Here is a 13,291-nt window from a genome sequence, read left to right on the forward strand (position 1 = left end):
AAGCACGGTACAATGCCCCAGACTCAGCTCATGTTGCTAGGGGGCAGGTAGTTGGCGCAAGTGACACGCTTCCCTCAGAGCTAGTGTTTTCACATAGAGGTGCTCACCATTTTCCCCTTATTTCCAATAGCAAATTTCCTGTTTTATTAAAGTCTATTTGTTTTTTTGTTTTGTTTAGTATTTATAAATGCAGATTTTTCTTGGGGGTTCAACACCTGCATATAATATAAATTAAATATAATTTCAACACAGCATTTAATATAATGTCAAGCTAGTCTGCCCCCAGATTTAATTCCTGTATGAATAATACTGTACAACGCATAATAATATAGTGAACGGACTTGAACCATACCATGTCTAGAATTATCATGTACGTTATTTGGTGGTGTTTTGAATGATATGCTGTCTCCATGTCTTTAACAATGTACTAATCATGCATTAATTCTCAGTTGATCCCCCATGATTTTCTTTACAGTCATGGCTCAAATGGGTTGGTGGGTGAAGTGAGGTTTAGACATTGGTAACTGCACATGTTTGTGAGGGAATGCATGTTTATGTTTGGCATCAGTCATATTTAGTTTGAGACCAAAGCATTCTAGACAGTCATCATCCTTCATCCTGCTAAATTATTGGCTTTAAAGGTGGAGTCAGTTATTTTTATTTTGTTAGATAAGTTCGATGGTTTGATAACTTTTGGTAGACGTTTTCTTAGAGATTTTCAGTGGACAACTACCCAGAAAGCTCCCTTATACACTGACATGTATGAGCAATGGCTTTTCGTTTCAAAAGCAAAATAAGGCTAAAACAACTGACTGTGCCTTTAAATCAAGTGTTTAAAGGGAGTTTAACTGATTTGTCTCATCCTCCAGTTTGTATCTCTGTCTGTCTTCGTCTTTCACACTATAGCTGACTCTGACTCCAGCGCAACAGCAGTTGTTGCTGCAGCAGGCTCAGGCGCAGCTTTTGGCTGCAGCTGTGCAGCAGCACTCGGCCAACCAGCAGAGCAGCACCACAGGAGCGAGTATCTCTGCCTCCGCTGCCACGCCGATCACACAGATCCCCCTTTCTCAGCCCATTCAGATCACACCTGTAAGAACAACACCAGCACAACACTACTGTTATTTGTCTTCAAAGTATTACTTATTTTTTACATTCCTTCTTGGATGTAGATGTGTAGTAGTTGGGAAGCCATGGTGAAACGTTGTGGTTGTACTAGCAAATATAGATCTGTGTTTCTCTGCTTAGTAAAACCTAGATGGTGCATGGTCCCAGCTTACAAAATACACCAACTAAGCAATTATGAACAGGAAGCCTGTGAGGGAAGACGGAAATGGGTCAGCAGGGTTAAACCGTTCTTTCAAAAAAAAAAAAAAAAGTTTAATTTTTGCCATTCACATCATGTTTTGGCCTGTTATAAATATCATCCAGAGAAAGTTTTGGACTTTTATGGAACCAAGCACAACTGCAGCACCACTGGTTGAAAAATGCACAATGGAATGACGAAGCAAAGCTGGCACTGATTTGCTTTCTAGCCCAATCTGTGGATTAAACACAGCCTGTCTGGTGATTACACACTGGTACAGGTAGTACATTGGGACTAATAAGTACATATTTTTCAGCCCTTTTTACCAGTGATTGAAAGGTCATTTTAGATATACACTGATGAGCCATAACATTTAAAATCATCTGCCTAATATTGCGTCGGTCCCCATTTTGCAGCTCTGACACATTGAAGCGTGGACTCAATAAGGCTTTTGATACACCTTAGATTTTAGATTGAGATCTGGGGAATTTGGAGGCCAAGTCAACACCTTGATCTCTTTTGTCATGTTCCTGAAACTTTTTCTGAACAATTTTTGTAGTGTGATAATGCATGGAGCATTATCCTGTTGAAAGAGGCCACTGCCATTAGGGAACGCCTTTGTTTGAAGAGGAACTTGGTCTGCAGCAATGTTTAAGTAGGTGGTAGGTGTCAAAGTAACATCCACATGAATTCCAGGACTGAAATTCCAGCAAAATATTGTCCAGTGCACCACGCTGCCTTTTCCAGCTTGCCTTTTTCCCCATAGTGCATCTTGGTGTCATCCCTTCCCCAGTTATCCCCAGTGATACACATGCACCCACCTGTCCATGTCATGAAAAAGATAACATGATTCATCAGACCAGGCCACATTCTTCCAGAGCCCCATGGTTCAGTTCTGATGCTCACGTGCCTATTGTAGGGGCCTTCAGCAGTGGACCCTCTGAATGGGCACTCTCACTGCTAATGCAGACCCATACACAGCAAACTGTGATGCACTGTGTGTTTTTATCCATGCCAGCATTAACTTTTCAACAATTTGTGCTACAGAAGTGCTTCAATAGGAAAAGACCAGACTTCACTCCCCAAGCCCGCCAAAGAACCTTAGATACCATGACTCTGTATATACAGCTACAGCTGAGGATCTAACAGTGCCAGCTTAGCATTATTGCCACCACATATCTGCATCTGTGTGTGCGTGTGTGTGTTTGTGTGTGTGAGATAATGTATTGCCCAACAAGAATAGCTTTCATTTCCATGCTATTACTAGATGTTATATTGTATTCATTCCACCTAACATTACAGATAAAGATTACCAACATGCTTTGTTCTTCAGCTACGTCATTCAGTTTGAAGAGTTCAGCTCTGTATGGGTATTGTAGCCGTAGTATCTGTGTTTGTGTGTCACAGCAGTTGCAGCAGCTGCAGCAGCAGCAGAACCTCAACTTACAGCAGTTTGTGCTGGTCCAGCCTGGTCATCCAATTGCCGCCCAGTTGCAGCCAGCGCAGTTTATCATCTCACAGACGCCGCAGGGCCAGCAGAGTGAGTACTATGCCATTTTAATCTCAGCACACCAGCCTGCTTCCTGCTTTCTTTTATTTAACTATGATATTCAACAGGCCTCTTGCAAGCCCAGAATCTTCTAACTCAACTACCTCAAAGTCAAGCCAACCTCCTGCAGAGTCAGCCAAGCATCACTCTTGCCACACAGGTCAGCAAACCCCAAACCATGAAAAACACAAGCATGTTAGTGGGAATTTCACAAGTGCAAAGATTTATGACTTACCCATAGGCAACAGGCAACCAATAGAAACTATTTTTTGAATATGAGAAACCAGGCTTACAGTAAAGCTTTATTTGTGTTATTGCTTGTGCGAACCTCTTGCCATGCAGTTAAAATATATCTTCTTGATCACCATTTAACATGCATTTTAGCCAGCAACACCGACTCGCACGATAGCAGCTACCCCCATTCAGACCCTCTCTCACAACCAGACGACACCAAAGCGCATGGAAACACCCAGTCTGGAGGAACCCAGTGACCTGGAGGAACTGGAGCAGTTTGCCAAGACCTTCAAACAGAGGAGGATCAAACTGGGCTTCACTCAGGTAAATAGGGTTGTCTGTAGGACCAACCATTTACTTACGTGTAGTCTGTCAATGAGATGACACTGTGTGCTAGACGTTTATCCCACATATTTAGCAGTTGCTCTTACATCTGTTTGTGTTTGTGTGAAAGGGGGATGTCGGCCTTGCTATGGGAAAGCTATATGGAAATGACTTCAGCCAAACCACCATTTCTCGCTTTGAGGCCTTGAACCTGAGCTTTAAAAACATGTGTAAGCTAAAGCCTCTGTTGGAGAAGTGGCTAAATGATGCAGGTATTTCTCTAATCTGGCCTCCCTTTTTTTTCTGGGTGGGTAGGATATAGAGCAGAATCCTGTCACATCTCAGACTTGTTCCAAGTAGAGAGCAGTTACATTGTAATTAATGCATGTTAAGTTTAAACTAATGGAAGCAGCTTTAATAATTCTGTCATTTTTGCGTAAATGGAACTGATTATTGGTGTATGTACCACATCATCTTGTAGCTATTTGCGTGATTAAACACAAGACCACAGTACCCTCAGGTACTTATATCAGGCTGTGTGTGTGTGTACGTGTTGTGTGTGCAGAGAACCAGACATCAGACCAAGGCCTGTCCAGCCCAAGCTCGATTGGCTCCCCTGGGCTGGGCATGGAGGGCCTCAACCGTCGGCGCAAAAAGAGGACCAGCATCGAGACCAACATCAGAGTGGCCTTAGAAAAGAGCTTTCTAGAGGTGAGGAGTATCTCCTATCTGAACTGGTCAGATAGGTGAGGAGTATCTCCTATCTGAACTGGTCAGATCATATCTAAACTGGTCAGTGCTAATTTTTATCTCTGGGTTTGTGCTAATCTTTCTCCAATGAGAGAGATTTAAGCACTTATGTATGTCGTTCTGGATAAGGGCATCTGCCAAATGCTGTGAATGTAAATGTGCTACTATACTGTAGAACTTTATTCCCCACGGTTTTAAAAGTGTTTAAAGTTCCATTGGCTGTCTCATGCTGAAAGGACATGTCTGTCATCTTCAAGCAGAACCAAAAACCTACCTCTGAGGAGATCACCATGATTGCTGACCAGCTGAACATGGAGAAGGAGGTCATCCGTGTATGGTTCTGCAACCGCCGGCAGAAGGAGAAGAGGATCAACCCACCCAGCAGTGGCAGTGCTGCCAGCACCCCCATTAAAGCAATCTTCTCCCCCTCTACACCCCTGGTGTGCTAAATTGCTAAGGCTTGCACATCTAAAAAAACAACTGATATTTCATTGATGCACCATGAAAGATTATGTTGAAAACTGTAATTTGTTTTAAGTGGGCATAGAGGTTCATGCCCTAGATATTCTCAAGTGGTCTTTTTACCTTTCTTTTCTATAGGCGCCTAGCACAGCCAGTCTTGTGACCAGTAGCACCTCGACTACACTGACTGTAAATCCTATTCTGCCTCTCACCAGCACGAGCATCTCCAGCATTGGACTCACTGGTAAGCTTCACTCGAGCATTTGTGATGGCCAAAGAGCAGGGCTTTAAGGTATATGACACAAAGACGAGGCTTGTTTATTTTTCGTTCAAAGGCTTTATATTTTATAACCAAAAAAAAAAAAATCACAAATATTACATGATACTTCTTGTTTACTTTTGTTTTGTTTCATAAACGTGGCAATACTTAAGACTTTTTTGCTTTCTTATTTTTCCTTTTCATCTTGGACCCACATTTGGTGTAATCTGGTTGATGGGCTCACTGTATTGTCCTTCTTCCAGGCACCACTGTGGGCTCGGCAAATACTAAGACTGTATCCGCCATCTCCACGGTGCCTTCTGTGACCACAGCTGCATCATCGCCCTCAATTAGCCCCTCCCCCAGTACCCCACAGGCTGAGTCGCTGGTGACTCAGGAGTCAGCAAGCACTGTTACCCAGGCACCCACCACGCCAGTGAACACACTAGGCACAGGCCAGGTAATGGTGACTGCCTCTAGCCTGTCTGCCGCACTGCATGGAGCTGCACAGCTGCCTACCAGTGCCAGCATTGCTGCCATGGCTGCAGCTGCGGGCCTCAACCCAGGCCTCATGGCCTCCTCACAATTCACGCCTGGGTATGTGGTCTTTTGACTGCTTCTTTTGCTAGCGTTATTTCTTCTATTTGTAAACTGTAAACTAGGGTAGTGCTGTTAAATCTGCATTTCCATGAATTCATTTGTCTTTTAGAACTTCTTATGCAATACCTTGTCATATTTTAACTTACTATTTATATATAAAACAATGACTCTGTTAGAGTAATTAAAAAGTCTCTCACTCCCTCTCCCTCCCTCACACACACACGCGTGTGCACACACACACACACACATGTGCACACGCGCACACACACACATGCGCACACACACACACACACACACACACACACACACACACACACACACACACACTCACTCTCTCTTACTGATGATGTGTGTGTGTGCTGATTAGTGGGGCTCTTCTGAGTCTGGCTCCTGGTGGCCTGGGCAGTGCATTGAGTCCAGCACTGATGAGCAACAGCACTCTGGCCACCATCCAAGGTGTGTGGAATGGCAAGTACACCCTTTATTTTATCACCTTACATCACATTTAGATCCCAATTGTTCGACACAGGATACTGTTTTGCTGCATTATGAAAAGAACTGTAGTAAATGAACTAAACTGCTTTAGAACAAAACAATGTTGGTGTTCTACGGTACCAGTGAGTCCCAGAAAAGTGCTCTTTATTTAATGTCAGTAAAGCTGAAATGTTTTCCATTGCAGTATTCCTGCCATTTGGCACATTTAATATGCTTTCCATATAAAATGTATCCCCTAATGAGTAAGATAATTCTGTTAACTTTGCATCCTCTGTAGCTCTGGCCTCGAGTGGGACTCTGCCGATCACCTCTTTGGATGGCAGTGGGAACTTGCTTTTTGCCAATGCTGGCAGCACCCCGAACCTGGTGACAGCGCCTCTCTTTCTTAACCCGCAAAACCTGTCTCTGCTCACAAGCAACCCGGTGAGCCTGGTGTCTGCCGGAGGAGCTGCAGGGGCTGCTGGGGCCCTTAATCTGCATGTCGCTGCAGACCACAATGCCGTCACCTCTGCGACGGTGCCCGCCTCCACCATCAGCACCGCCTCCAAGGCCCAGTGAAAGCCCCATCCACCTTTGGTCCTCTTCCTCCTCCTTCTCCTTCTCCTTTTCATCAATCATTATTTAATCCCTATCCCTGTGCTACCACCAAAAAGAAACTTACTAAAATGAAGTTTTATATTATGTTAATATTTTTGTTTCTTTTCATATCTTCATCTTTATTTTAGATGTTCTTTTGTGACCTTGTTGCCTGCTTTGATTTTTTTCAGCAACAAACTGAATGTTGGCGTTACAAGAGAGCCTAGCATTAAGATGGCCAAACTGAACTGTCTCTGGGCTGCACGCGTGCTCACTTGGTAATGCAAAGACGTTTTTATTTGATTGATTTTAACTCATTCTGTGTTTCACATTTCTATCTTGTTATTTGATCCTAAAACACTCCTCTAACCAAAAAACACATTACTTTATCGTTTATTAACTGTCGAATAACTCCTTATCGATAGCATTTTTAGCCTTTACTGTGATCATCATTACTGAGGAACTTTAAAGACACCTTTTGGTTTTAAATATTTTTGTCAGGGTGCTGCTTTTCAGGCCTTTGGTACCTTCATATCAATTTTTTGTTTTCTTTTGGCTTATTGTTTCTTTTATCTGATGCATCTTTAGTCCTTTATAATTCTCACGTGGTTACAAGGCTTTAAAGGAGAAAAAAAGTGGCTGTGATGCGGTTTCATTGCTTTTAAGGAATCGTTTGTATGGTCGCAGAAACACTGATTTAACAGAAGAAATTCTCATTACTTGGTAGCAAAGGTTTTTAAATGCTTTCTAGTATAGATGAAATGGGCTTATTTACATAGGATAAATAGCTTTAAATGATTGCATGAGCAGTCATTACAAAGGTGACAGGTCTTGGGCTGCAATAGTAGGCAAATGTAGACCTCAGTCACTTGTAAAGTTTGTGGAGATGGTGCACTGAGAGCTCCTGAAACTGTTATGCTTCTGCGTAGTGGCATAACCATTTGATGCCTAGACTGTGACCTGTATTTGTCCCAAAGTCTGTCAGCCTCTTAAGGTCTTCCCATCACAGGGTGTGCTGTCTGTGTAGTGTCATGGTGGGGTTATACGAGTTTGCTTTGGTGTGTGTGTGTGTGTATGCGTGCATGAGTGTTTTCATGGTTTAGGTCATATAGGAGGATGCCACCAAATGTCTGGTGGCAACTGTAACATTTCAAGAAGCAGCTTGGCCCAGGGGAGGAAGGCCTGGTTGTCCTCTGTCCAGGAGAGTTTTAAGGTGTTTGCTTTTCTACTTGTGCACAGAACCTGTACCAAAAAAAAAAAAAAAAACTGGATTTGAGAACTACGGTCTGCCTGGTGTTTAGGGGGAAACATGTCATGTTCTGAGTAAGAGGTCTGTTTTTTGTTTTGTTTTTTTAAGTTTTTTGGCTGGCCTCTTTATGATATACCAAAAATATTTGTTAAAACACGTTGCTGTATATTACCATTGTAGCGTAGGGTAAGTTTAAATATTTATGAGTGGAAGCTCTTGGTAAACCACAGGAAATATTATAATGCAATATTTTGAAGATCATTTCCAAAGACAAAACTATTTTTTATTTTGGTTCAGATGGCTTCCCCCTGCTCTGCTCTGTCTTGTTTGTGCAGCTAACCAAATAACCCAAGTGGATGGGAAGGATGTAGGTTTGAAAGTTTGGAAGTGGTCAGGTCCATGTACTGCAGCAAAAAAGAAAAGAAAAAAAAAGAAACAACAACCTCAAAGTAACCTGACCCACTTCAGGTTATTGCTGAGTAGTCTTTGTGAGTGAGAGATAAGAAGGTGAGAGGCTGAAGCAGGCGCCCTCTCTCTGTCTCTGCCTCCCGAATAAAGTTAATATATTTTAAAGCTGCGCTGTGTTCCGATGGAAACAAGGTGCTTTTGTCTTACAGGTTCTTGTTTTCTGTGTGCTTTTAACATGCCAGAGTGATGTTTGTTCCTTAATAGACTGAAATATCTACTATCTAGGCAGGTCTGGGTCCATATTTAGGAGCTTTAGCAGCCTGATCTGTTATTCTCCCCTTACCAATGTAATTCAGCCATGATGAAAAGCTTGAACCAAAGTCGTTTTCTTGCTAGCTGCTGTGCCTGTGGGGATCAGCGAAACGCTGGCCACACTATCACCACTCTACACTACTGACAAGCTTCCTCATGTCTTATTTCTGTTCTTTACCAATTCTTTACCAACTCCTACAACGAACATACTTAATTGAGCCGTCTTTAGCTTTAAGGTGTAATACAGCATATGCTATGTTCACCTCTTTTTTTTTTTTTTTTTTTTTTTTGATTTGCTGTTGTTTTTTTGTGTTTTGATTTTCAGCAGTTTTGAGTATTTAATGTACAATAGCAAAGGTGACGGTGCAAAGTATTTCTCTTTTTGCAATGCTCTATATTTGAGTCATCAAACTGTAGTCCTAGAGGCTTCTACATAGATCAGATCTCATCTTCAGTAGAGTTCACTGGAATCCACTCGCAGTGTTGGCATTTATGCTCTTGCCACTGTGTGGACTGTGGAAAAATCCCAAACCACTCCACTCTTTGACTGTCCTCTAAACCTGGCACAGCACTGGTACACGCAAAAATATAAAGCTTTAACGGTACATAGTGTGGCATACAAAAACCACTTTTTGCATGGATCACATTAATATGCAGTCAGGATTAACCTGTACTTTTAATTCTTAATTTATTATTTTATTTGAAAGCAGACTGTTCCTGGTTGAGCCTTGGTTCTGGTCTTTCAGCTCTGTGATGATACATGCTTTAGCAGAGAATGTCTAAATAGAGAGTGCATGCTCTATCAGCCGGACATGGAAATGATCTGTAAAACATATCATGTATCTCTAAAACTCACTGTCATTTTAAATTTCATCCAAGCTCCTTCCTTTTGACTCGGCCCCATTCAGACAGGCCTGAGGATTATTATCAAACTTTTTTCTGTTACTCTATCTGCTGATTTCTATCCAATTTATCCTTGCTTGTTTTTTATTTAGATTTTTTTTTCTAATTACCTCATCAGCACTTAAGTGGAAGGTTTGCTTTAAGCAAAATGACACCAACAGACAAGAAAAAAAATTCAATGCAACATAAAAAACCCATCAAATTACATCAGAAAAAAACAAAGTTAAGTCTAACTACTACTGCTGTTTCAAGTACTACAACTAATAGGGTACCTCCGGTTTTATTATTATTTTTTGTCTTACTTGCCAAAGTGAAAAAGCCTTTGTCTTTGTGGCTTGTTGCTGCTCACTCCGCTGGTTCTGTCCTGAGGCTGCCACATGGCTTTATAGGACTTGTAGTTTTATGTATGGTTATGTATCGCTGTTGTTTTAGTGCAGTGGTGTGGTGCCGGGACGCGTGGGAAGTTTCTAAAATATTTATCCGAGGAACGACTTAAATAATTAGAGAAAGAACTGTTTCCCTAAATTCTATATATATAGATATATAAATATGCATATGTATCATACTCACATTTTATAATTCACCTAATATAAAGAATGAATGTAGTGTTTTGTCATGCTTATTCAAAAAACAAAAAAACAACCAAAAAAAAAAACAACCAACCAAAAAAATAATACCTTACTTACTTTTTATGATAGCAATTGAACCGAAACTGAAAACTCTCAAGACCAAAAAGTAACACCACATCCTTTGAATGTGGAGCTGGCTGTCCTCCCTCCACACTTAAATACAGGGGGCTTTCCATGGTGCTCCCAGCTTCTACTGTCGCCTGGGAAATGGACCCAAAAAGCAGCCGATCTTAACTTTCTGCTTATTTTATTTTTTCAAATTGATTTGCTGTGTTGTTTTAAACAATCATTTCAACTTATTTTTGTTTTTAGGTTTAGGTTTTTGTGTGTGTGTGTGTGTATAGCATGAGGGCGCAACATCACTGGCTTTCTTTAACAAAATTAACTTATCATTTATGCCTTACTATTATTTTAGAAGATTGACGCTTCGTAGCAAACCATCGTATGTCAATTGGTGTGTGCATTTTTGTGTGTGTGTGTGTGGATGAATGAAGGGATGCATTCCCGCATGTTGTTATGTCTACATTACATACTGATCGCTGAAATAATGCTGTGAGTATTGGACTTTTTTTTTTTGGGGATGTTTGAACATACAAAATGTTGCTACCTGTTATTTTGGTGTGACTTGTGCAGGTTGGAAACCTGTTGCAAAAAGCTTTACTAATAACCCAACTCCAGCTGTTGTGTAGGTGAACGAGGTTGTCCTAGTTCTCGGTAGCCGTGCTTCGCTTTCAGAGTTCATCCTGTAGGGAAAATAATTCTCTGAATTTGAATAAATTGATTGGAAGTAAGGCTTCTAACTAATGATCGGTTGGGAAACAAATAGGAAATATTAACAACCTTGATGTTCAAAATTTCTGAAAGCTTTTCTGACTGATTGAGGTGATGGTGACCACTCGGCTTTATGCTTTTTAACCTGTGATAGGATTGAGTGGTGTTCCAGAGCCGGATGCGACTGAAGAGGCTTTGTATTTCTGCAGCAGCTCTGAGCTAGTTTTAACTGTAGATATGTGCTCTGATGAGTGGTTGCATTAGAGATTTTGGTTTTTGAAGCAGCTGTAGTCGTGTAGTTTCTGACCTACAGGTTGCTGCAGGAGGCCTTCAGTCCGTTGCTGGAAAAGAATAAAAGGTGGAAGCGGTTATGGACCCGATGGCAGAGTTTGCTGGAATGGGTAAAAGGAGCTGTTGTATACCTCATTTCTAACTCGACACAGAGTAAAAACTTGCTTTAATCTATTTTAAAAAACAAACAAAGAAAACAAAAGAAAAACCTAATGGGAAATTAAAAAAACCCTGTCCTGAAAGAGAAGCCTGCAGATGTCTATTTAGTGTAAAGGGCGAAGGTCCAGCAGCTGCTACGGAGACACACACTACACACATATACACTTATTAATCTCAAACATGTAGAGTATGACTCTCCGTTTGATTTGTTTCTTCCGTTTCACCCTTAGATGTTAGTTAATACGTTCGATAGCCATATTTATTTTGCACCTTTGTTACTTTAGTTAACCTTGTAGTTTATTTTTATGATTTGACAATCGTCTCCTTCTTGTCCTTCATTTGTATGACTGTAACTTGCAGGGCTTATTTGGTGTGTACTTGGTCTATGTGTGTATGTCTTCTTCGTGGCACCTGCAGTCCTTAGCCCCGAACCTCTCTGTGGTAACCAAAGACTTGCAAAGTGATTGTATGGACTCAGCTGTCTCTCTTTCTTACCCTCCCTTCATGGATCTGAGATCATAGGAAGTTGATAAGGACAGAGGGCAGGCTTCTCCAAGGGACTTGTAAAATTAACCCCTCTTTGACTGGGTGATGTTAGTTAGTACACACTGAAGGACATCCTGTGCACACTGCAACCTGCTCAGGATGAACTGTCTGCTCTCTGGACTCAATGCCTTTGTCTTTATAGTTGTAACATTGCAAATCTGTTTCTATGAGTGTCTCTAACCAAAAAAAAAAAAACACATCTGACCTCTCCAAGGTTCCTTGTTCTGTACTGATGTCTCGTTATTTCAGTGTGCTGTTTTAACTTCTCTTTTACAATTTGTCTCTGCTCTTTCCGCCATCTTGATTTTCTCTGTGCAACTATGCATTGTTGTCCTGTTTGCCGCCGGGGCCGTGTCTCTGCAACACCGCTCTTAACCAAATGGGTCTTCGACACTTCACTCAGCAGCTTTATACGGAGTGCAAAGTCGACAGACGCTACAAGCTCTATCCCAAAGCAAAAATCCAAATATTGAAATGTTTGACACATGCAGATACCAAAGATGACACTGTCTTTTGTCCTGTTTCTCTCTTCCTCTTCAAGCCCTTCAATGTGTGTATTAAGGAACAGAACCCAGCTCTGACATTAGTCTTAACCTCAGTAATTCCAAAGCTTAGATGTATATTTTGGTATTTTTCTGAAATACTTAAAGAAACAAAAAAAAAACAAAAAAAAAAGAAAAAACAAAAAGTGGCATTTTAAAAATTCTGATTTGTTGGATGTATTGCTCTTTTTCTGTCACAGCATGGAGATAACTGAAGAACTGTCTTACTATTAGTACAGTAGGTTAAACAAATAGTATTTTTATACGTTTCGGGTGTGTCTGTGTATGTGATTCAGTTTCACTGCCCAAGTTACCATTGTTTTTTTCTTTTTAACAAATAATAAAAAATAAAAAAATAGGAACATGTACATAGTGCTTCAGTCGAGGACTGTAAATGGTCATTCACATTTCCTACAGCTAAAGCGTTTTTTTTTTTTTTTTCCACCAGTGTCATAAAGTAGATTGTATTTCTGTGTGTCTTATCTGAACTCTAAGCCACTGTTGTAATAGTGAGGCTCATTTCTTGTATCCTGAGTATCACTATGGAGCAGGGCTTCAATGCCTCTCACTCTGAACACAAGCTTTTGACTGGACTCTACAATGGCTACATCATGGTAGCTTAGAACTGACCGATTGTGTAGAAATACAAGTATGTGAATCAGGATACATGGTAGAATAGATACATTTTTGTCTGCTGTATTTTTTTTAATATATAAAGATAATCTTTACTGTAACTGTACAGATCTCTTTTGTTGTAAACATCATTAAACCATTTTCCAAGTGTTTTCATATTGTAAGAAGTCTTGAGTCTTGCTGTGGTTTTGGTATCTCTTCTAAACCTGCCTGTTTAAAATGGCTTTTAAAATTCAGAGCTTTAACTGTTGTACAGGACATCAGCACTGTGAGAAAGTATTGCAGATAATTAGCTA

At 40.8% G+C, this 13,291-nt stretch overlaps 1 protein-coding gene across 11 annotated transcripts in view; it reads left to right on the forward strand.

The window, feature by feature from the left end:
- pou2f1b (POU class 2 homeobox 1b) overlaps window positions 1-13,147 on the forward strand; it is a 19,882-nt gene extending 6,735 nt beyond the window's left edge. For 3 of the 11 annotated variants that reach the window (XM_027165969.2, XM_027165978.2, XM_027165970.2), the window contains 11 exons: window positions 907-1,089; window positions 2,711-2,843; window positions 2,921-3,012; window positions 3,237-3,410; window positions 3,541-3,682; window positions 3,967-4,121; window positions 4,418-4,600; window positions 4,761-4,866; window positions 5,145-5,478; window positions 5,849-5,949; window positions 6,254-13,147. In XM_027165969.2, the coding sequence (XP_027021770.1) occupies window positions 907-1,089; window positions 2,711-2,843; window positions 2,921-3,012; window positions 3,237-3,410; window positions 3,541-3,682; window positions 3,967-4,121; window positions 4,418-4,600; window positions 4,761-4,866; window positions 5,145-5,478; window positions 5,849-5,949; window positions 6,254-6,534 (1,884 nt within the window). In that variant the 3' untranslated portion in view covers window positions 6,535-13,147. The remainder of the gene's footprint in view (window positions 1-906; window positions 1,090-2,710; window positions 2,844-2,920; window positions 3,013-3,236; window positions 3,411-3,540; window positions 3,683-3,966; window positions 4,122-4,417; window positions 4,601-4,760; window positions 4,867-5,144; window positions 5,479-5,848; window positions 5,950-6,253) is intronic. The other 8 variants (XM_027165974.2, XM_027165979.2, XM_027165980.2 and 5 more) reach the window with 7 other exon arrangements.
- Window positions 13,148-13,291: the final 144 nt, after the last annotated feature.

Source organism: Tachysurus fulvidraco, chromosome 6 (genome assembly GCF_022655615.1).
Source record: "Tachysurus fulvidraco isolate hzauxx_2018 chromosome 6, HZAU_PFXX_2.0, whole genome shotgun sequence".
Lineage (NCBI taxonomy): Eukaryota > Metazoa > Chordata > Actinopteri > Siluriformes > Bagridae > Tachysurus > Tachysurus fulvidraco.